The 21,905-nt window shown below is 43.3% G+C and overlaps 1 protein-coding gene across 6 annotated transcripts in view; it reads right to left on the bottom strand.

Moving 5' to 3' along the window:
- Positions 1–21,905, bottom strand: part of syt1a (synaptotagmin Ia) — a 298,889-nt gene that overhangs the window by 38,930 nt on the left and 238,054 nt on the right. For 5 of the 6 annotated variants that reach the window (XM_061912043.1, XM_061912044.1, XM_061912042.1 and 2 more), the window contains 5 exons: positions 19,857–20,029; positions 10,066–10,191; positions 3,296–3,463; positions 2,783–2,950; positions 245–362 (listed from right to left, as the gene is read on the bottom strand). In XM_061912043.1, coding sequence (XP_061768027.1) covers positions 245–362; positions 2,783–2,950; positions 3,296–3,463; positions 10,066–10,191; positions 19,857–20,029 — 753 coding nt within the window. The remainder of the gene's footprint in view (positions 1–244; positions 363–2,782; positions 2,951–3,295; positions 3,464–10,065; positions 10,192–19,856; positions 20,030–21,905) is intronic. The other variant, XM_061912040.1, reaches the window with a different exon arrangement.

Here is a 21,905-nt window from a genome sequence, read left to right as displayed (position 1 = left end):
TGCTAAACAGGACAACAATAGACGCTCGCTGCGTGCCAGCAGTGGCATGTCCTCCTCCTCCAGACCATGGAGGAGGCTAATAATTGTCATTACACACCTGCCCATTAGTTCTTCCACTTTTAAACGCACACGCGGGGCCCGGGAAGCTGTCGCCGCTGACACCAAAGTGCAATTTGGAGTGTATTCTGGTTGTGTGTGATTAAGACGCCGGCCTGCGAAAACTACTGGTGTCAATCATCCTCACCTGACAGGCCGCCCACGTCCATCTTCTTCAGGTTTTTGGCTTCGAGGACGACTACGGTTAGCTTCCCGGCGGTGGGAACGTAGCGAAGTGAGAAGCAGATGTCGCCCAGCTTCTCTTGCTGTGAAAAACAGAGTGAAAGAGAGACAGAGAGAGAGAGTGAAAATAGCTTTGATGCAAACGTGACACAGAGGCAGTGTGTAAATAGCTTGAAAAAATAAGGCTTATTAAAACTTGTTCAGCAGAGCAATTCTGAATCTGCTGATGTTTATGTGTTTTTAATGAGCTGCAGTCTCAAGATTTGTAATAAAACACTCGCTAACAGTTATTTTTTGTTCGGTTGACATCATAAATCATAAGCATGCTGCGCGCCAAAAAAGTGTGCATGAACCGCGTTAGCATTTAGTCGTACAGAGCAGAATAATAAAGTGCCGAGGGGGTAAATCTGCCAATAACGCGTCATTTATTTAACTACATTTAATTTCCTGCTGGTGGCTCGTTAGCCTTCATCACAGTGGTGGAAAAGTCTTACTAACATGCTAAAACTCAGCCGCTCCACTGAGAATTAAATAGCATCATTAGGTAGCCGCTAATTGAAATGAATTGACTTGCGTTTAATTAAACCTCGGAATTCAGCATCACAACAGGAAGCAATTTTGTCATAATTGACGTGTGCGTGGTTCGCAGAGAAATATGTCGCAGTTTAGACTTGCTCGAACAAAGATGGCGAGCGGAAAGACTTGGCAGGGGCGAGCTTGGCGTTGGCCTTCAACTTTAAACAGCGCGGCCAGGTGCCGTCATTAACCTTTAAAGGCCTACTGAAATGAGATTTTTTTATTCAAACGGGGATAGCAGGTCCATTCTATGTGTCATACTTCATCATTTCGCCATATTGCCATATTTTGGCTGAAAGGCTTTAGTAGAGAACATCGACTGTTGCGATCTGCTGCTCAGATCCTCACGTTTGTTTTTTCATTCTCAGTCTGACCCGTTTATTTCCTGTTTTTGTCCATCACTATGGTTACACATCAGTTCACCTGCTGCTCACGCCCCGCACACCTGCTACAGATAATCACCGTCACTTTATAAGCCGTCCTCTTTTGTTTCTTCAGCCTGGGTTCATGATTTGCTTTTCACGCAACAAGTTACGCCTGCAATACTCTCAAGTATGTATATTCTCGCTAAGCTTTTCACGCTAGCCATTCGTTGTTCATTCCAGTTCTCATGCTGAAGTTTTTGTTTTACTGTTTTATGTGCCTACGTGCCAGTTTATTTCTCATTGTTGCATATCCTAGCTTTTATGCTAGCGTCCTTTGTTTGTTTTATTCTAATAGCTCTAGCATTTTTGTTATATAGCTCTTTTTGTTATTTAAATAAATTTTGTATATCTTACCTTTGCTGTGTTCACTTGACGCATCCTCGAGGGAATCGAACCCGGCATCACAATGCCGAACCGGCGTAACATCGACGATAGAGTTGGCAACTTTTGGTCGTTAATAAAAAAGCCTTGCCTTTACCGGAAGTCGCAGACGATGACATCACAAGTGTGAGGGCTCCTCACATTGTTTTTAATGGGAGCCTCCAGCAGCAAGAGCTATTCGGACTGAGAAAATGACAATTTCCTCATTATTTTGAGCGAGGATGAAAGATTTGTGGATGATGATATTGATAGCGAAGGACTAGAAAGAAAAAAAAAAAGGCGATTGCATTGGGACAGATTCAGATGTTTTTAGACACATTTACTAGGATAATTCTGGGAAATCCCTTATCTTTCTATTGTGTTGCTAGTGTTTTAGTGAGATTAAATAGTAGCTGATAGTCGGAGGGGTGTGTCCACGGGTGTCTTGATGCCAGTATCTGAGGGAAGTCGACGGCAGCTGCATGGACGGCGCGAGCTTGGCTGACTTTTTACCACAATTTTCTCACCCAAACCTGCCGGTTGACAAGTGGTCGGGAACCATGTTCGCTTGACCGCTCTGATCCATAGTAAAGCTTCACCTCCGGGAATTTTAAACAAGGAATCACCGTGTGTTTGTGTGGCTAAAGGCTAAAGCTTCCCACCTCCATCTTTCTACTTTGACTTCCCCATTATTTATTGAACAAATTGCAAAAGATTCAGCAACCCAGATGTCCAGAATACTGTGTAATTATGTGATTAAAGCAGACTACTTACAGCTTGGATCGGGCCTGGAAAATAATGTCCGCTACAACCCGAGACGTCAAACGCACGCGTCATCATTCCGCGACGTTTTCAACAAGAAACTCCGCGGGAAATTTAAAATTGTAATTTAGTAAACTAAAGCGGCCGTATTGTCATGTGTTGCAATGTTAATATTTCATCATTGATATATAAACTATCAGACTGCGTGGTGGCTAGTAGTGGGTGTAAGTAGGCCTTTAAATCAAAACGACGTGACGTTAAAGCGAGGTCGCCCTGGTGTGAAAATGGAATCTCCCGACGTGTCGCCTATTAATTGAAGGGGCCGGCGTGTGACGTGCGATCAGGTGCGCCGCGGACGGATGACGCCGGCGACGGCTCACCTCCTCCTTCTCGGCGCTCTGCAGGTCCCGCCACTCCTCCGTTATGTGGCTGAAGTCCACCTTGTTCATGGGCACCTTGATGTCGCCGATGGCGTCGTGTTTGGAGAAGCGGTCGAAGTCGTACACGGTCATCACCAGGGTCTTCCCGCCCAGCTCCACATACGGAACCTGAGGACATCGGAGCGCGGTTACAGCGTTCACGTTGGAGCAGGGTTTGATCTGCTGGTCTTTCACGTAGATTCCGCACATCAAGTGATGTCGTGACAGCACCTGTGCTAATCACAAGTAAACTTTGCAAAGTGTGCATCCGTCACGGCCGAGGCGAGGCATCTGCCGGCGTTAATCCCCCTCATTGTGTGTGTGTGTGCGTGATTTGTTTTGTCAGGAGCTTGTTAATACGCCAGCTGGCTGCTGTCTTCACACCTTCTCTGGATTGGCGGCAGCATGCAAATCAGACTGTCAGCAGGAAGCAGGATCTCTCCAAAGTTGACGTGAGGCGATAAGAAGGTTTACCTTAAAGGTGAACTGCTCGTTGAAGACGGGGTTGAGGGTCTTCCTGTGGACTTTGGTCTCAAACTTCTTCTTCTTGTCCGGCAGCAGGTAGACTTTGACGTAAGGGTCAGACGTGCCGCCCATGTCCATGGCAGGAAGCTCTGCCGCTTGGATGATGCCCACGATGAGCTGGGCCATGAAAGCAAAGACACAAGTCCGATCATTCCAGAACTTCCACCGTGAACACCTTCATACCCGCAGGATGTGATATTTCTGGCACGCGGCGCCGCCATTAGTCGGTTATGTCATCTGCGGCCGAAAAGGTTGCGGCGTGTCGAGGCTGATAATTGATAACCACGCCGCGCAGTGCGGGAGCCCGATTGACCTGCCAGTCAACGCTTCAACGAGCGGCTCGGACAGCCTGTCAATCAACTTCTCATCAGGCGGCGATCTTGGAAGGCTACCAGGGCGCTCAGCCATGGAATTCAATGGCTGTCACTTGTCGAGGTAGTGAGGAAAATAAAACTATAACCTCGGGTGGGAATAGGACAACAATGTTGACGTGAAGGAAAATCAATTATGGACCTCTCGGAGGCCATGCAACTTTTTCACATGGATAATTAGCCTTTAATTGCAGGAAAGGCAGATTTTAATTGCTAGCAGCACCGCAACAACTCCACTACTTATCTGCCTTGCAGGTGTAAATGAGCTGGATACACAAACAGCTGACTTGTGCGCTATCACACCTCTCACATGTCACTGTTTGCACATCTGGACTTGCGCTGTTTGCTCCCGTCCTGCACCAGCGACACCATGGCTGCAGCTTCACCCTCTTGGGAGTAATCCATCCATCTTCGAGAGCAATTCTTCTCATTAGGGTGACAGGGGTTCATTAAGATCAATGCCTTTTAACATTTTTGACCTTTCGGATCCAACCTGTTCAGTAATGAGGGACCCGCTCAAATCTACAGTGGGGCAAGAAAGTATTTAGTCAGCCAGCGATTGTGCAAGTTCTCCCACTTCAAATGATGACAGAGGTCTGTCATTTTCATCATAGGTACACTTCAACTGTGAGAGACAGAATGGGAAAAAAAAAATCCAGGAATTTACATTGTAGGAATTTTAAAATATTTATTTGTAAATTATGGTGGAAAATAAGTATTTGGTCAACCGTTCAAAGCTCTCACTGATGGAAGGAGGTTTTGGCTCAAAATCTCACGATACATGGCCCCATTCATTCTTTCCTTAACACGGATCAATCGTCCTGTCCCCATAGCAGAAAAACAGCCCCAAAGCATGATGTTTCCACCCCCATGCTTCACAGTAGGTTTGGTGTTCTTGGGATGCAACTCAGTATTCTTCTTCCTCCAAACACCACCAGTTGAGTTTATACCAAAAAGTTCTATTTTGGTTTCATCTGACCACATGACATTCTCCCAATCCTCTGCTGTATCATCCATGTATCCATTTTGGTATAAACTCAACTGGTGGTGTTTGGAGGAAGAAGAATACTGAGTTGCATCCCAAGAACACCATACCTACTGTGAAGCATGGGGGTGGAAACATCATGCTTTGGGGCTGTTTTTCTGCTATGGGGACAGGACGATTGATCCGTGTTAAGGAAAGAATGAATGGGGCCATGTATCGTGAGATTTGGAGCCAAAACCTCCTTCCATCAGTGAGAGCTTTGAATGGTTGACCAAATACTTATTTTCCACCATAATTTACAAATAAATTCTTTGAAATTCCTACAATGTGAATTCCTGGATTTTTTTTCACATTCTGTCTCTCACAGTTGAAGTGTACCTATGATGAAAATGACAGACCTCTGTCATCATTTGAAGTGGGAGAACTTGCACAATCGCTGGCTGACTAAATACTTTTTTGCCCCACTTTAAATACTGAATTCAAAAATCCTATGCTGGATTTTATTCATATCCATTAATTATATCTGACCGATTTACAGTTCAACAGGTCAAAACCTTGTCAAAGGATATAAAAGATTGCAGGAATTAGGTTAGGCTTATGACTAAAATAAATACTAATCAATAATACAGCAAACGATGGGACTTTTGCATTTATATGCAATTATGAATCATAATTTTTGCTCTTAAGAAACTTCTATATGACTTTTGCTCCAGAGACTGACTCAGAATCATGTAAAAAAGAGAGAAAGGCCAACTCTGTTTAAGACCATCTGCTCAAAAGGCATTTAAAGGGGAACATTATCAGCAGACCTATGTAAGCGTCAATATATACCTTGATGTTGCAGAAAAAAGACCATATATTTTTTCAACCGATTTCCGAACTCTAAATGGGCGAATTTTGGCGAATTAAACGACTTTCTATTTTTCGCACTCGGCCTCACATAGGTAGTCAATCCGCCATTTTCTCAAACACATTACAAACACCAAGTCAAATCAGCTCTGTTATTTTCAGTTTTTTCGACTGTTTTCCGTACCTTGGAGACATCATGCCTCGTCGGCGTGTTGTCGGAGGGTGTAACAACACCATCAGGGACGGATTCAAGTTGACTTACGTGGAGTGTGCATCGATTAACACGGCATGCCAATAAATGCTAACATGCTATTGAGGCTAGCTGTATGTACATTTGTAGCTATATTTGCATCCAGCCTTTCCCTCCACCCACATTTGATGCCAAACAAACACTAACCAAACGATGGATTTAAGTTGCTCTAGTGTCACAAGATGCGAAAGTCCTGATCGTTTGGTCCTCACATTTTACCGGCAATGCTAAGGAAGACATGGCACAGAGATGAGTAGATATCCTGCAGATGCATTTCCAACGATAAAGTCAACAAAATCACAAAGATGAGTTTTGTTGATGTTATTGACTTATGTGCTAATCAGACATATTTGGTCGCGGGATGACTGCCAGCTAATCGATGCTAACATGCTATTTAGACTAGCTGTATGTACATTTGTAGCTATATTTGCATCCAGCCTTTCCTTCTACCCACATTTAATGCCAAACAAACACTTACCAATCGACGGATTTAAGTTGCTCCTGCATATTTTACCGGCGATGCTAAGGCAGACATGGCACAGAGATGTATGGATATCCTGCGACACTCAATCATTGGTTTGAAGGCGATCGCCGAATAGCGTCAATAGCTATTTGGTCAATAGCTTCAGTTTCTTCTTCAAATTTGTTTTCGCTATCTGCCTCCATGCTCCAACCATCCGTTTAAATACATGCGTAATCTGTTGAATCGCTAAAGCCGCTGAAATTCGAGTTTGAATCCGAGCTAATGTCGCTATATCCGCCATGTTTGTTTGTATTGGCATCACTGGATGACGTCACAGGAAAATGGACGGGGCTTCACAGATAGCGAAAATCAGGCACTTTAAAGCCTTTTTTCGTGATATTCCATGATTGGTAAAATTTTGAAAAAAACTTCGAAAAATAAAATAAGCCACTGGGAACTGATTTTTATTGGTTTTAACCCTTCTGAAATTGTGATAGTGTTCCCCTTTAAGTAACTACCTTTAAAACTTTGAGCTGGCCACAGCTAGAGCTATGCTGCTAACCACAAGGTCACCAAGCGTCCCTCTTGCAGTAATTGTTTCCAAAAAAACAAAAAGTAGGAGTCACATGACAGTGTCTTTGGCCCTGTTCACAATGCAGTTCAATTAGCTTTTTCTTGCCCATATGCAACCTTTATTGGATTTTTTCATGTCAGTGTGGACAGTGCAATTCTGTTATTTTTTCATATCCGGCCCAGGCTTCTTTCGTATGTGGAGATAAATCGGATGTATATGCGGTGCATCCTCAATTTGAACAATCCCGCGCTCAGGTCGTAGTCATCCGACCAGAACTTCACCAAAAAGCGATAAGCGTTTTGATTGATTGATTGAAACTTTTATTAGTAGATTGCACAGTACAGTACATATTCCGTACAATTGACCACTAAATGGTAACACCCCAATAAGTTTTTCAACTTGTTTAAGTCGGGGTCCACGTTAATCAATTCATAGTAAAATGGTCATAATTATCAGCCAAAAGAGACGGTTTTAAAATAACTAGTTGACAACGGCGCAGAAAACAGGTGAAAATAATTACTTTTAGGAACTCAAGTGAAACTTCCACCACTCCTGTCTCCGACTGCTTGCCCACAGACATCGCACCAAATTATCCCGTAGAACTGCGAGAGCCAAAATACTTGTCTTCTTCATTTCTTAATCTTTTACATGCAATAATTTGGTTCAGAAAATGTTGATTGATTGATTGCACAAAACCCTGGAATGAGATCTGAAGCCAGTTTTACTTCCGTAAACACTGCAGTGCGTGCGACGTCATGACGTCATGTCTGCTTGCGAGTCAGATTGCATTCACATTAGAAATCGAAAGAAACACGTTTTTGTAATGGGTAGGGCCACTAAAAAGAACGGATTGGATTGGATATCCGGATATCCGACCCTACCGTGTGAACCATACTTGCCAACCCTCCCGGATTTTCCGGGAAACTCCCGAAATTCAGCGCCTCTCCCGAAAACCTCCCGGGACAAATTTTCTCCTGAAAATCTCCTGAAATTCAGGCGGAGCTGGAGGCCACGCCCCCTCCAGCTAACCTGAGTGACGTGTCTGAGAGCGTGTCTGCCCAATGACGTTATAACTGTAGAATGATCGAGGGCGAGTTCTTGGTTTCTTATGTGGGTTTATAGTTAGGCAGTTTCATTAAGTCCTCCCAGCGCAGTAACAACACACAACAACAGCAGTCACGTTTACGTCTACCACTCTACCGTAAGGCAGTTCGTCTGCCGTAAACAGCATGTGACACTCTTAAACATGACAATACTGCCATCTACTGTACATGCACCACAACACCTCCAGGCAACTTCAACCCTTTACTAATCCTCCCCCAATCACATCCCATCTCCCCGGATTGTAAATAACCTAATGTAAATAATCAAATGTATATACTTGTTCTTATGCTATGTGAACTGACTATGTTCTCTGCTGGCTGTACATATCCTACTAAATAAGACCTACACTGTTTCAATGTCCACATTTCTCTGTTGATGCAATTGTTGATGACTGAAGTACTAATATCAACCAAAGCTCCTCATCCCACCCCCCGGATTGTAAATAATTCAATGTACATACTATGATGATTTACTTGTGTGATGACTGAATAATGTTGATAGTATATATTTGTACCATGAATTGATTAACGTGGACCCCGACTTAAACAAGTTGAAAAACTTGTTGCGGTGTTACCATTTATCAATCAATGTTTACTTATATAGCCCTAAATCACTAGTGTCTCAAAGGGCTTCAGAAACCACAACACAAACCACTACGACATCCTCGGTAGGCCCACATAAGGGCAAGGAAAACTCACATTTAGTGATCCGGCTCGAAGGACCACAATGTTGTGGAGAGTTATAAAGGACTGTATGGTTCTATAAAGGTGGTCTCATTCGCCGGTCGGGACACAATGGAAAGGACAGTTCGTTTGGCATATGGCAGTTTACTTGTTTAGTGGGCAGGTTGACAGGCATGGCAGGTTACATTGGATTGGCTGAATGGTACAACACTTAGTGTAACTGTACAGAATATGTACTGTACTGTGCAATCTACTCATAAAAGTTTCAATCAATCAATCAATCATGATATGTGACAATACCATCTACTTTAGAAAGTGCAGTGCACAGAACTGTTGTAAATAAACTCCTCCCCTCTTAACCACGCCCCCGCCCCACCGCCGACCACACCCCCCACCTCCCGAAATCGGAGATCTCAAGGTGGCAAGTATGCGTGTGAACACACTCTTTGCTGTGGAATTGCAGTTTGCATAACCTCCTCAGGTTGCCGCTCACGCTGACGGACACCTCCATTTATGTTGGGGAAGTTGATCTACTCTTCTCTGGATGCACTCAAGGAGACTCCATGAAAGTTGTGGAAGCAATTGTGTGCGTCCACCCGGCTGAGGATTAAAAAGAAGCATTCCCGGGAGGCTTCTGGAGCGAACCCGTTATCGAGCCTTAAGGCGGGCCTGATAAACAGCTGCCTGCACTCGGTGTGGAGCCAAAGCCTGTCTGCGGTCATTGTCATGCCGTGAAAGCTTTCGTCCCTTCATTACACTTTAGCTCCACCGAGCGTACGGCTTATTAGCGGAGCGAGCACAGAGGAGGCTGCCACCGCCTCCCGCGACATGATACATCAACGCCGTAAAATGTGACATTGTCCACTTTAAATCCCCTTTCTGTAAAATGACTCTATAATTTGTCATTGTCCCCCCCAAACATAATCCTTGACGAGGCACTAATCTTGTTTTAGACTTTGAGAGGGATCATTAACGAGTCTCTTGGAGAGCAGCAACACTCCAAGATGAAGATGGGAGTTCAGTCAATGCCAGACGCCGTCTTCATCCACACTTGTTTACAGAAAGAGTAGATAAGGAGAATACATGTGTACCGATGCAGCGTGTCGCCGCTAATCCCGTTTCTGTCAGTTCTGCTGATGACGGGGAGTCCGCTCGGCCCGGCGTGTTCACCCACCGCGTCTTTTATCTGTCACACAACATCTGGCGAGAGCGAAGCTGATGTTCTCCCTCCACCGTGGGTTTTTCAAACTCAGCTATCGGAACCAAATAAAGCAGATGGATACCCGCGGGGAATTTGTTTCAAATCAGGCGGAAACGAACGAAAATCCAAAGCGGGCCAGCCTTACTTTTGCAAATTCCCGTGAGCAAACAGCAGCGTGGCGCCAATAGCGTGACCATACTTACACTTAGGACAAACACAAATAAGTACGAGCGACTCACCGTGTTCTCTGTGAAATTGTAATCCAGCGAGTACTGTAATTTGCCCAGTTTCTGGTCCTCCTTGGGCTCCTCCTCTTTCTCCGTTTCAGTCAGGCCTGTCTCAGCGTCCTCCTCATCCTTCAAGGCCTGGAGGAGACACCCACCAAGAGTCAGAGCCGCCTGATTGTCGGCGGTGCCAGCGCCCCCGCCGGCTCGTCCCCGCCCAGGTCCTGCCGGCGGACCTACTCCTGCAAGAGCTGCCACTTGTTTTATGGCGTTCAAGGGCGGAGAGGGGAGGGGCATACGGGGGTAGGGGGGGGGGGGAGCAAGCACTAAAACACCATAGCAGGTAACACCGGAACATGCTCTGAGATGCACTAAAGCCGAGGGCTCGGTCCCTTCATGGCGCTTTGCTACGACTCTCTGGGTGCTTCTGTCTCAAAAGGAGGAAAGATCAAATGATGGCACCAGAGATGAGCTTCACGGCGAACAGAAGAGAAAGAGACAGAGAGAGAGAGGTGAATAATAGAGAGGTTTCTGGTAAAAGATCACAGTCTGAGTCACTTCAAGCAACTCAAGTCATCGACTAGCCTTTTTAGCGAGCTGAGGTGAGGGGTTAGGAGGTGGTGGTGGTTGGGGGGTGGGGGGGGTGTAGTTTGCTAGGACATGCGGTTGCTGTCATGGTCATTCATTCAGCATCAAAGGTTGCCGTCCAAGAGGTCTCATTGTTCCAGCATGCACAGCATTCTCTGACGTTCAAAACGGTGCTCACACGTGACCACGCCTGCCCTCATTCCCCAGTGTGCTTCCACAACCAGCATCATCATCATCATCATCATCATCGTCACCCTCGGAGTCCCGCCCCCTTATGCTAATGCTAGATCGAAGCGTCATGCCAGCAAATGGGTGTGGCTAAAGGGGTTGATCTAGTTCGTTCTTATTGATTTGGTCTGTCTGCTGAAGTGAATGCAAACGGCTGGACGACACTGATTAGTTGCTGATTGGTGTCCCCTTTAGTCGGCAAAAAACCCCCACCAATCGACACATGGATCGAGGAGCATTTAAGCACCTAAAATCCCTGATTAGATAGTTGGGGAAATAGTTTTGGTTGGCTCCTCTTCTTCTTTACCACAACTTTTGTTTTTGTGTTTCAAACATTTCCTGGCGGGAAAAGCTTCTCGGCACCAATCAGTGTTGCTCAGTCTGGTCAAGGCGCACCCGGTGCTTATTCTTCCTATATATTTATATATATATATGTGCATATGCAGCTTGTACGCACATATATACAACAGGTAAAGTATGCATAGTTACATATATTTGGCTGAATGGGAGTTAAGTTGTCGTCAAGAGGCTATTGAAAAGAACAAAAACATCAGCGAAGCAGGCTTAAGAAGATCCAACAGCAATTGGGAACCTACCGCCAGTGACCATCCCGAACAGTCATCAGACACAACACAGATAAGGAGGACATAGAAGGAAGAAACACAAATTAAAACAACCACACACAGGAGTAAGTAAACACAGCAGTCGGGCTAACACCGGGAGAAATGACCGCCTTTCAGTTTGATTCATGGCTGCTGGAAAACACAACTGGGCCCACAACAGTGGAGAAGGTGGGGAAATTACCTTGATAAGGCTCAGTGATGTATAACCTAGCACTAATTTCCTTATTCAGCAACAAAAGGAAAACATTGCCAGCTCTTGATAGGAGTGAAGGCAAGCTGAAGGCTAAATTTCAGCATCCCTAACTTCCAATTAAAGATGAAAGTGGGAATTATCCAATCCAATTTGTTTCCTCGTCGTCATTTCTCAGGGTGCACACCACTTCATTACCTCAACAAGTAAGCAGGTCCTCATTAGACAAAACCAAAAAGATCACAGAAACTAGAGACTAAAATAAGGAGCTCTCTCAGAGGAAATTGAAATCATTTAAAAAAGACCTATGATGATTTTCCTCTTTTCTGACTTACAGAGTTGTCGCTGCATCCAGACCGAATCATGTTAGGCTCTTTCCGTGTGCTTTTCTTTGCATCACCTCATGGTTTCCAAGTAATGTTAGTATTTTGTCGTATTTTAACACTGTGTTTGTACTGTTTTTCATGTTGTGTCTTCTTGTGACAAAAAAAATATACAGTACATGTTTAGATCACGAGCAGCAACTCAGTGGCGTTGCTTTTTTTCCAGATTAGTCTAATGTTGTTTGGTCGGTGTCTGAATTTTTTATAACAAAAAATGATGTTCCTCGTTCTTCTTTTTGGCGTTGATTCCTCTTTGGGAATTTTTTGGTTTAGCTTCCACTGTGGTCTCCGTCTGTGCAATGTTGACATCCATGCTCTCACTGTAAAGATCTTTCAAGCGACGTAAAAATCCTCTAGCAAAGTAACCGTACTTTTCGGAGTATAAGTCGCTCCAGAGTATAAGTCGCACCTGCCGAAAATGCATAATAAAGACGAAAAAAAACACATATAAGTCGCACTGGAGTATAAGTCACATTTTTTGGGGGACATTTTTTTGATAAAACCCAATACCAAGAATAGACATTTGAAAGGCAATTTAAAATAAATAAAGAATATTGAATAACAGACTGAATAAGTGTACGTTATATGACGCAAAAATAACCAACTGAGAAGGTGCCTGGTGTGTTAACGTAACATATTATGGTAAGAGTCATTCAAATAACTATAACATATAGAACATGCTATCCATCCATCCATCTTCTTCCCCTTATCCGAGGTCGGGTCGCGGGGGCAGCAGCCTAAGCAGGGAAACCCAGACTTCCCTCTCCCCAGCCACTTCGTCTAGCTCTTCCCGGGGGATCCCGAGGCGTTCCCAGGCCAGCCGGGAGACATAGTCTTCCCAACGTGTCCTGGGTCTTCCCCGTGGCCCCCTACCGATTGGACGTGCCCTAAACACCTCCCTAGTGAGGCGTTCGGGTGGCATCCTGACCAGATGCCCGAACCACCTCATCTGGCTCCTCTCCATGTGGAGGAGCAGCGGCTTTACTTTGAGTTCCTCCCGGATGGCAGAGCTTCTCACCCTATCTCTAAGGGAGAGACCCGCCACACGGGGGAGGAAACTCATTTGGGCCGCTTGTACCCGTGATCTTATCCTTTCGGTCACGACCCAAAGCTCATGACCATAGGTGAGGATGGGAACGTAGATCGACCGGTAAATTGAGAGCTTTGCCTTCCGGCTCAGCTCCTTCTTCACCACAACGGATCGGTACAACGTCCGCATTACTGAAGACGCCGCACCGATCCACCTGTCGATCTCACCATCCACTCTTCTCTCACTCGTGAACAAGACTCCTAGGTACTTGAACTCCTCCACTTGGGGCAGGGTCTCCTCCCCAACCCGGAGATGGCACTCCACCCTTTTCCGGGCGAGAACCATGGACTCGGACTTGGAGGTGCTGATTCTCATTCCGGTCGCTTCACACTCGGCTGCGAACCGATCCAGCGAGAGCTGAAGATCCCGGTCAGATGAAGCCATCAGGACCACATCATCTGCAAAAAGCAGAGACCTAATCCTGCGGTCACCAAACCGGAACCCCTCAACGCCTTGACTGCGCCTAGAAATTCCGTCCATAAAAGTTATGAACAGAATGGGTGACAAAGGACAGCCTTGGCGGAGTCCAACCCTCACTGGAAATGTGTTCGACTTACTGCCAGCAATGCGGACCAAGTTCTGACACTGATCATACAGGGAGCGGACCGCCACAATAAGACAGTCCGGTACCCCATACTCTCTGAGCACTCCCCACAGGACTTCCCGAGAGACACGGTCCAATGCCTTCTCCAAGTCCACAAAGCACATGTAGACTGGTTGGGCAAACTCCCATGCACCCTCAAGAACCCTGCCGAGAGTATAGAGCTGGTCCACAGTTCCACGACCAGGACGAAAACTACACTGTTCTTCCTGAATCCGAGGTTGGACTATCCGGCGTAGCCTCCTCTCCAGTACACCTGAATAAACCTTACCGGGAAGGCTGAGGAGTGTGATCCCACAATAGTTGGAACACACCCTCCGGTCCCCCTTCTTAAAGACAATCTGTCACTCCTAATTGATAAATCCCATGAAATCTTATACGTCTAGTCTCTTACGTGAATGAACTAAATAAAATTGTTTGATATTTTACGGTAATGTGTTAATAATGTCACACATTAGTCGCACCCCCAGCCAAACTATGAAAAAAACTGCGACTTATAGTCCGAAAAATACAGTAGCAGGGTTGCTGCATGAATACATTAGCCGCAACCATACGTAAATATTACAGCGTTATCTTGTACAAAATAAATGTTTATGTAATTGCACAGCACAATCCTGATTATTTTCTTGTTTATTTGTGCACAACATTTTACCCAGGACTGTTTTGTCCCGTACAAAAGTTAGATTAGCCGCTAAACTCTGAGAAAAAAGATGGCATTGTTGCGACATTACTTCTTGGTTTAGGAAAATACAATAACATCTATGATAAAGTATTATTTTGATCTAATCTTGACACGTTAAGAAATAAAACAGACGGCAGTACAGAATAATAAAAGCTGGCAAATGCAGCATTTTTTGGATGTGGCTTTGGATCAGGGGTAGGGAACCTATGGCTCTAGAGCCAGATGTGGCTCTTTTGATGACTGCATCTGGCTCTCAGATAAATCTTAGCTGACATTGCGTAACACGATAAGTAATGAATGATTCCACTTGTAATCACAGTGTTAAAAATAACGTTCAAAATATAAAACATCCTCATGCTTTTTTATGTTCAAGAAGTTGCGTTAATGGTAAAAAGGTATTTATTCATTATTGGTTAGTGTGGGGCTTTCTCTCCTGGGGGTTCTTCAGACCACCAAGCACCGACATGAGAGCCTGTTTCAGGGTTACAATATTGTTTTATTTTTCAATAAGTCTCTCAGTTGCTTTCCAGCAATTGTATTTTTCATCTTTTGTTCTCGCTCGCGCTCTGGCTCCAGCTCCAACCCTGTCTCTCCTCCTGGCTGCTGCTTATAACAGAGTGACAGGTGACAGGTGATTATATAACAAGGCCCAGGTGGGCCATCTACCCACCTGTCGCTGATTTCGAAGCTGGTCCTGGCAGCACCCCGCTTCGCTGCAGGCCCACAGGCCACGCCCCTCCACAGTTAGCTTCAGAATAACTATGTTATTACAAAGAATAAGAGACCTATTGTACTCTAGAAATGTTGGTCTTACTTAAAAATGCACACGTTTAGTTGTGTTCAGTGTTAAAAAATATATATATTATATGGCTCTTACGGAAATACATTTTAAAATATTTGGCTTCTTGGCTCTTTTAGCCAAAAAGGTTCCCGACCCCTGCTTTAGATTGTGCCGGTGCAACTTATGTTGTGACAGCCGAATCCCGATACATGTATGAATGATGAATGGTATTAATGATGAACAGTTACTATTACCGTTTTTAATTAAAATGATCGTAAAACCACGATTGATTGACAGTACTTGGATGAACTCACACACCGGATAGCGCTAGCTTGCTTAAATGCGAACATGAATACAAGAGACATTCAAATTAAAGCTGCAAGCAGCGCTAAACGGGCCCTCACACCCCCCCGTGCAACTTGGGGTTCACGCAAGTCGGGGGGAATGCGTGACAGATGCGGTCACGTCCTTCCCAATGCATCGACTCATCAAAAATTCTGGAAAATCGGCGAATGCTTAAGGAAGATATGACCACTATAATTTTCCACCACAAGAGGGCGATATTGGTATTGATGTCAATGTTTGGTCATAATCAGTTCCTGACCTTAAAGCCTTACATCAGTTGGGAAGGAGAACATTTAAAGTAAATTTTTGAGCAGTTTTTGACACCGGGCTCCGTCCAACCACGAATCCTACTAATAGGTACTGATCGATCCAGGACGTCAACATGCATCATAATTTGAACTAATTTTTTAACAAGATCTGAATTTGTAGAGTTGAGTTATAAATAGGGGTGTAACGGTACACAAAAATTTAGGTTCGGTACATACCTCGGTTTAGAGGTCACGGTTCGGTTCATTTTCGGTACAGTAAGAAATCAACAAAATATAATTTTTTGGGTTATTTATTTACCAAATTTGTAAACAATGGCTTTATCCTTTTAACATTGGGAACACTATAATAATTCTGCCCACGTTAATCCACATTAAACTGCCTCAAGTTGTTGCTTTGATTAAATAAAATGAAAAAAACTTTTTTCTACATATAAAAAGTGCAACATTAAACAGTTTCCATTGAAACAGTTTCAAGTCAACTCATGCTTAATTTATTACAGCATTTGGGAAGCCTGTAGTTGACTTTTATTATGTAAATGTTGTATTTTTATCAACATGTGATAGCAGGGACCCTGCTATTCAAAACTAGGCTGCTACATTACTAATGATTCATGTAACTATAGCTGAAAAAATAGTACAATTGCAACAGGAGAGACTATTCATCCCTAAACACAATGGAGTTCAATGAAATAACAGACAGACAGGGCTTTGCTGCCCCTAAAACACACACACACACACACGCATGCACGCACACGCACATGCACACACACATGCACACACACAGAAAAATGAGCTAACATTACGCTAAAAGCTAATTAGCCTTCATCTCAAGCCTATACTGTGAGCTAGCTGAGCTGCAGTTTAAGTTTCTAGAAGGTCAACGGGCTCATAGTTATGTTTGTAATAGTTGTGACTGGGAAATGTTTAGTATAATTAGGGTAGAGTCCGCTCCTCCCCTGCTAGACGAATATCTGCTCGACGCTAAAGCACTGACTACATCGTTCTGAAGTCTGAATACGCACTGCTGAATGGCTGTTACATCGCTCTGAATACGCACTGCTGATTGGTTTTGTATGTAACCAATCAGATGGTTGTGTGGGCGGGAAATGAGGCAGAGACAGAGGCAGAAAGCAGAGCAGCTTGTGAAGACTTCTGCTTCCGAACTTGTTCGGTACGCCCGCGTGCCGAACCGAAACCCCCGTACCGAAACGGTTCGATACAAATACACGTACCGTTACACCCCTAGTTATAAATGTTAAACATTTAATGGTGAGCCATCGATTTTAGTTTGGCACAATGTAGACAAAATTCCTTCGCAGTTTACCGTCGCCTATTAGTCTAGTATCTGTCACTTTAACCACGGCTCATTTGGTCAAAGTCCCTTGGAGGAGTTTTGGCCTAAAAATGGCAGACGGAAAACAAGATGGCAATTGGGTTCTTGAGATTTATACATGTGTCCTGTCATTATAGACGTCTCCAGCGATTTCCCGAACGATACGAGAATCTGGTAGCCTATTTCTTTTTCCAAAAATATCGCTGTTAAAAAGCCAGAACATGTGATGTTTCTTCCACCCAAAAAAATTAACACTTGGTTAAAAGTTTTCAGTACGTTTCAAGCATATCTAACAATAGCAATATAAAAATGATATTTGTGATACTAAATGTTCATACTGTTACATCTCCAATACTGTTTATGAAGTTTATTTTGAACTTTATTTGAAAAACATAACAAGCGGTGATGTTCCTCTTCAAGATATATATTTAAAAGTGTACATTTTCAAAATAGGGAAGTCTTGTCTTGGGTTTTTCTGTCTTATGATTTGCATGTTTTATTTTGAAAAGCAACTCCTCTTGTTTCAGATCCCGGGCCCTTCCTCTTGTGTCACCAGTCTGACATCATCTCTGACCCTTGATTGCTTCCACTTGTTTCCCATTACCCTCATGTTCCATTTAAGCTCATGCCTCCCCTTGTTCTGTGCCAGATCGTCTCCAGCTTTCGCGTCAGTCTAGCGTCCAAGTTAGCGTCCAAGTCCATGTCCATGCCTTGCCTCTTCCCACGTCTACTTCCTTGGAACAAAGAATCCCTTGCTGTCATTTTGAATTTCACTTTTGCTCCTCCTTAGGGTGACCTTTGTTAATCTAGCCTTTGTTCAACCAAAGTGGTGAGTTTTGATTTTTTCTAAATACCTTTTCTTCCTCAAAGTTTTTGAGTGATTTATTATTTATTAGAGCAGTGGTCCCCAACCTTTTTGTATCCGCAGACCAGTCAACCCTTAATAATTTGTCCCGCGGCCCGGGGGGAGTGGTCCTTTTTTTTTTTTTTTTTTTTTTTTTTCTTTGTCATGAAAAAGGGATGTTTTTGTCATGAAAAAGGAAGGTTTTTGTGGTTGGTGCACTAATTGTAAGTGTATATTGTGTTTTTTATGTTGATTTAATGAAAAAAAAAAAAAAAAAAAATTGTTATTTTATTTTATTTTTTTAAATAAAAATGAATAAAAAATTCTTCTGCGGCCCGGTACCAATCGGTGGTTGTGGACCACTGTATCAGAGAGAAAAAGGGACGTTTTGTCATGAAAAAGGGAGGTTTTTATGGTTGGTGCACTAATTGTAAGTGTATATTGTGTTTTTTATGTTGATTTAATAAAATAAAAAATATTTTTATTTTTATTTTCTTTTAATAAAAATGAATAAAAAATTATTCTGCGGCCCGGTACCAATCGGTGGTTGTGGACCACTGTATTAAAGAGAAAAAGGGACGTTTTTGTCATGAAAAAGGGAGGTTTTTATGGTTGGTGCACTAATTGTAAGTGTATATTGTGTTTTTTATGTTGATTTAATAAAATAAAAAATATTTTTATTTTTATTTTCTTTTAATAAAAATGAATAAAAAATTATTCTGCGGCCCGGTACCAATCGGTGGTTGTGGACCACTGTATTAGAGAGAAAAAGGGACGTTTTTGTCATGAAAAAGAGAGGTTTTTATGGTTGGTGCACTAATTGTAAGTGTATATTGTGTTTTTTATGTTAATTTAATAAAATCAAAAATATATTTTATTTTTTTTAAAATAAAAATTAATTTAAAAAAAAGAAATAAAAAAAAAAGGTTGTATTTGTATAGCGCTTTTCCACCTTCAAGGTACTCAAAGCGCTTTGACACTACTTCCACATTCACCCATTCACCCACTGATGGAGGGAGCTGCCATGCAAGGCGCTAACCAGCACCCATCAGGAGCAAGGGTGAAGTGTCTTGCTCAGGATACAACGGACGTGACGAGGTTGGTACTAGGTGGGGATTGAACCAGCGTCCCTCGGGTTGCGCACGGCCACTCTCCCACGGCGGCCCGGTACCAATCGGTGGTTGGGGACAACTGTATTAGAGTACAAATATTTACAGCCATTTTTGTTCTTCCTCCTGTTGGAGCGTTCGTTAAATTTTTCATAGCAGATACGACACTAATTATAGTTCGTCTTTTTGTTAGTATTTTCCTCCTTTATAGGAGTGATTTTCGGTTGATCCCTTTTCGGAACTTTTTCCGCTGACAGTTTTGTTTATTCGTTAAATGCGTATTACTCTGGCTCTGGAGGTTTAAGAGTTTTTCCAAAATAAAAGCTTCATTAGAACGTCATCTCTGCATCTGAGTCCACTCCTTATTCCAAGCCTGACAAGGAGAGGGCGTGGATGGTTTCAAAATGTGACTGAGGAGCAAAATTTACACCAAAGCATAGTCAATACATAATATCCAGACCACAAGGAAGTGTGTTAAATGTAGATTAGAATCATCATAGGTCCCCTTTAAAAAAAGTGGTTTAGATTGGAAAAAGTAAACTATGAAAAGAGCAGCTCCTGAGAGCTAACTGTGAACCACTGCTAAAAGAAACACTTTACAAAAGGGAGCTCATTTGTTAGCATGTATCAAAGGAAACATATTCAAATTCAACTACAAGTGTTGGATAATTCATGCTGCATGAAGGGAACTTTCTTATGTTAGAAAAGAATTGACAAAAGTTGTTCCAACAGGCTGTTACCTCGGTTTTGGCTTCGTCTTTGACGTCCTTCATGTTGATGGCGTTTTTGCCTTTGTCTTTGCCCTTCTTTTTGTTCTTCTTCTTGAATATCCACTTCTTGCAGACGCAGAAGCAGCACGCCAGCATCAGGATGATGGCCACGAAGGCAATGGAGACAATGGCCCATGACGGCACTGTGGCGAGACACATCGGGATATAAACCTCTCGTTGGGGAGGAAAAAAAGCAACGTTGGAGGCCAAAGGAGCAGGAGTTTGCTCATTGATCGGCCATCAGGTGTTGGCGGTGACTTAGCAATCAACCACCTAACAGTCGGCCAATTTAGAGGAAGGAACAGATGTAGGCATATTTAATGTACAATTGCGACCACCCACTTATTTCTGCAGCCTACTTAGGAACAGAAACTGCTAGAAAAATAACATCAACCACGTGAGAGCAGCTGAACGGTTTGTTAAGCAGCCGCACATCCGGCTGTCATCGCTGAATTTGGCTAATGAGATTAAAGTCTCCTCCTGCGCAGCTGTGTGATTAATGCGGCTTATTAAATGCAAATCATACATATAAGTGGAGCATATTGCCGCCTACATAAGTCGTCCGCCAACTGTGGGGGCGCCAAGAAAAGGTGGCTACCTACACACTTGATAGACTTCCCAATAATCATGCATTTATTAATACAACAAACTATAAAATACAAATAAAAAAGTCTTAGTCCTCAGCTCAAAGTAGTTTTTTTTAAGTTTGAGCTTGTTTTTTTTTTCTTTTCGTGCACGCCACAGAGATCGATGCCCGGGTGACAGAAATCAATACGTGCTCTCCTCCAAAGAAAAACAATAGGTGACGCTCGAAAATGACTGCGGGATGCATGAATGGCTTTGGCCTTGCCTTGGAGCTGTGACACCTCGTTTACTGCAAACCACCTTGAAACCGCACAAAGACAGAGTTGATCGCTATCAAATGCTTTTGAACATGTTTAAAACCCTCTTCAAATATTGAATCGTCACTACATTGCATTGATTTCTTTTTTCAAAGCGTAATTTTGGGCGAAATGAAGTGTTAAATTATGTCTTAAAATGCGTACTATATGTATTACAGTGCAGTATTTGTCATATATTCTAATATTAAGTGTGGCGATGGATGAAGATATTGAAAGAGCGGGACTTTTGTTTAAGGCTTAACGGTGCCTTTTGTACAGGGAAGTCGGAATTCGGATTTCCAACTCAGAAAATCGGGGCATTTTCAACACTCCGAGTTTGTTTCAAAAAGGGCTATTCTGGATGTAAACAATGATACAAGCACTTCTAATTGTTGACGAAGTTAATCAATCATATACAATGTATTGTTGTACGTTTAATGTACATTTACATGTTATATGGTATATACAGTGGGGCAAAAAAGTATTTAGTCAGCCAGCGATTGTGCAAGTTCTCCCCCTTCAGATGATGACAGAGGTCTGTCATTTTCATCATAGGTACACTTCAACTGTGAGAGACAGAATGGGAAATAAAAATCCAGGAATTCACATCGTAGGAATTTTAAAGAATTTGTAAATTATGGTGGAAAATAAGTATTTGGTCAACCATTCAAAGCTCTCACTGATGGAAGGAGGTTTGGGCTCAAAATCTCAGGATACATGGCCCCATTCATTCTTTCCTTAACACGGATCAATCGTCCTGTCCCCTTAGCAGAAAAACAGCCCCAAAGCATGATGTTTCCACCCCCATGCTTCACAGTAGGTGTGGTGTTCTTGGGATGCAACTTAGTATTCTTCTTCGTCCAAACACGACGAGTTGAGTTTAAACCAAAAAGTTCTATTTTGGTTTCATCTGACCACATGCTCTCTGGCAAACTTCAGACGGGCCTGTAAATGCACTGGCTTAAGCACGGGGACACGTCTGGCACTGCAGGATTTGATTCCCTGTCGACGTAGTGTGTTACTGATGGTAACCTTGGTTACTTTGGTCCCAGCTCTCTGCAGGTCATTCACCAGGTCCCCTCGTGTGGTTCTGGGATTTTTGCTCACCGTTCTCATGATCATTTTGACCCCACGGGGT

This window comes from Nerophis ophidion, linkage group LG10, assembly GCF_033978795.1.
Source record: "Nerophis ophidion isolate RoL-2023_Sa linkage group LG10, RoL_Noph_v1.0, whole genome shotgun sequence".
Taxonomy (NCBI): domain Eukaryota; kingdom Metazoa; phylum Chordata; class Actinopteri; order Syngnathiformes; family Syngnathidae; genus Nerophis; species Nerophis ophidion.
The sequence above is the reverse complement of the archived record's forward strand: the minus strand, read 5'-3'. Positions and strand labels throughout refer to the sequence as shown.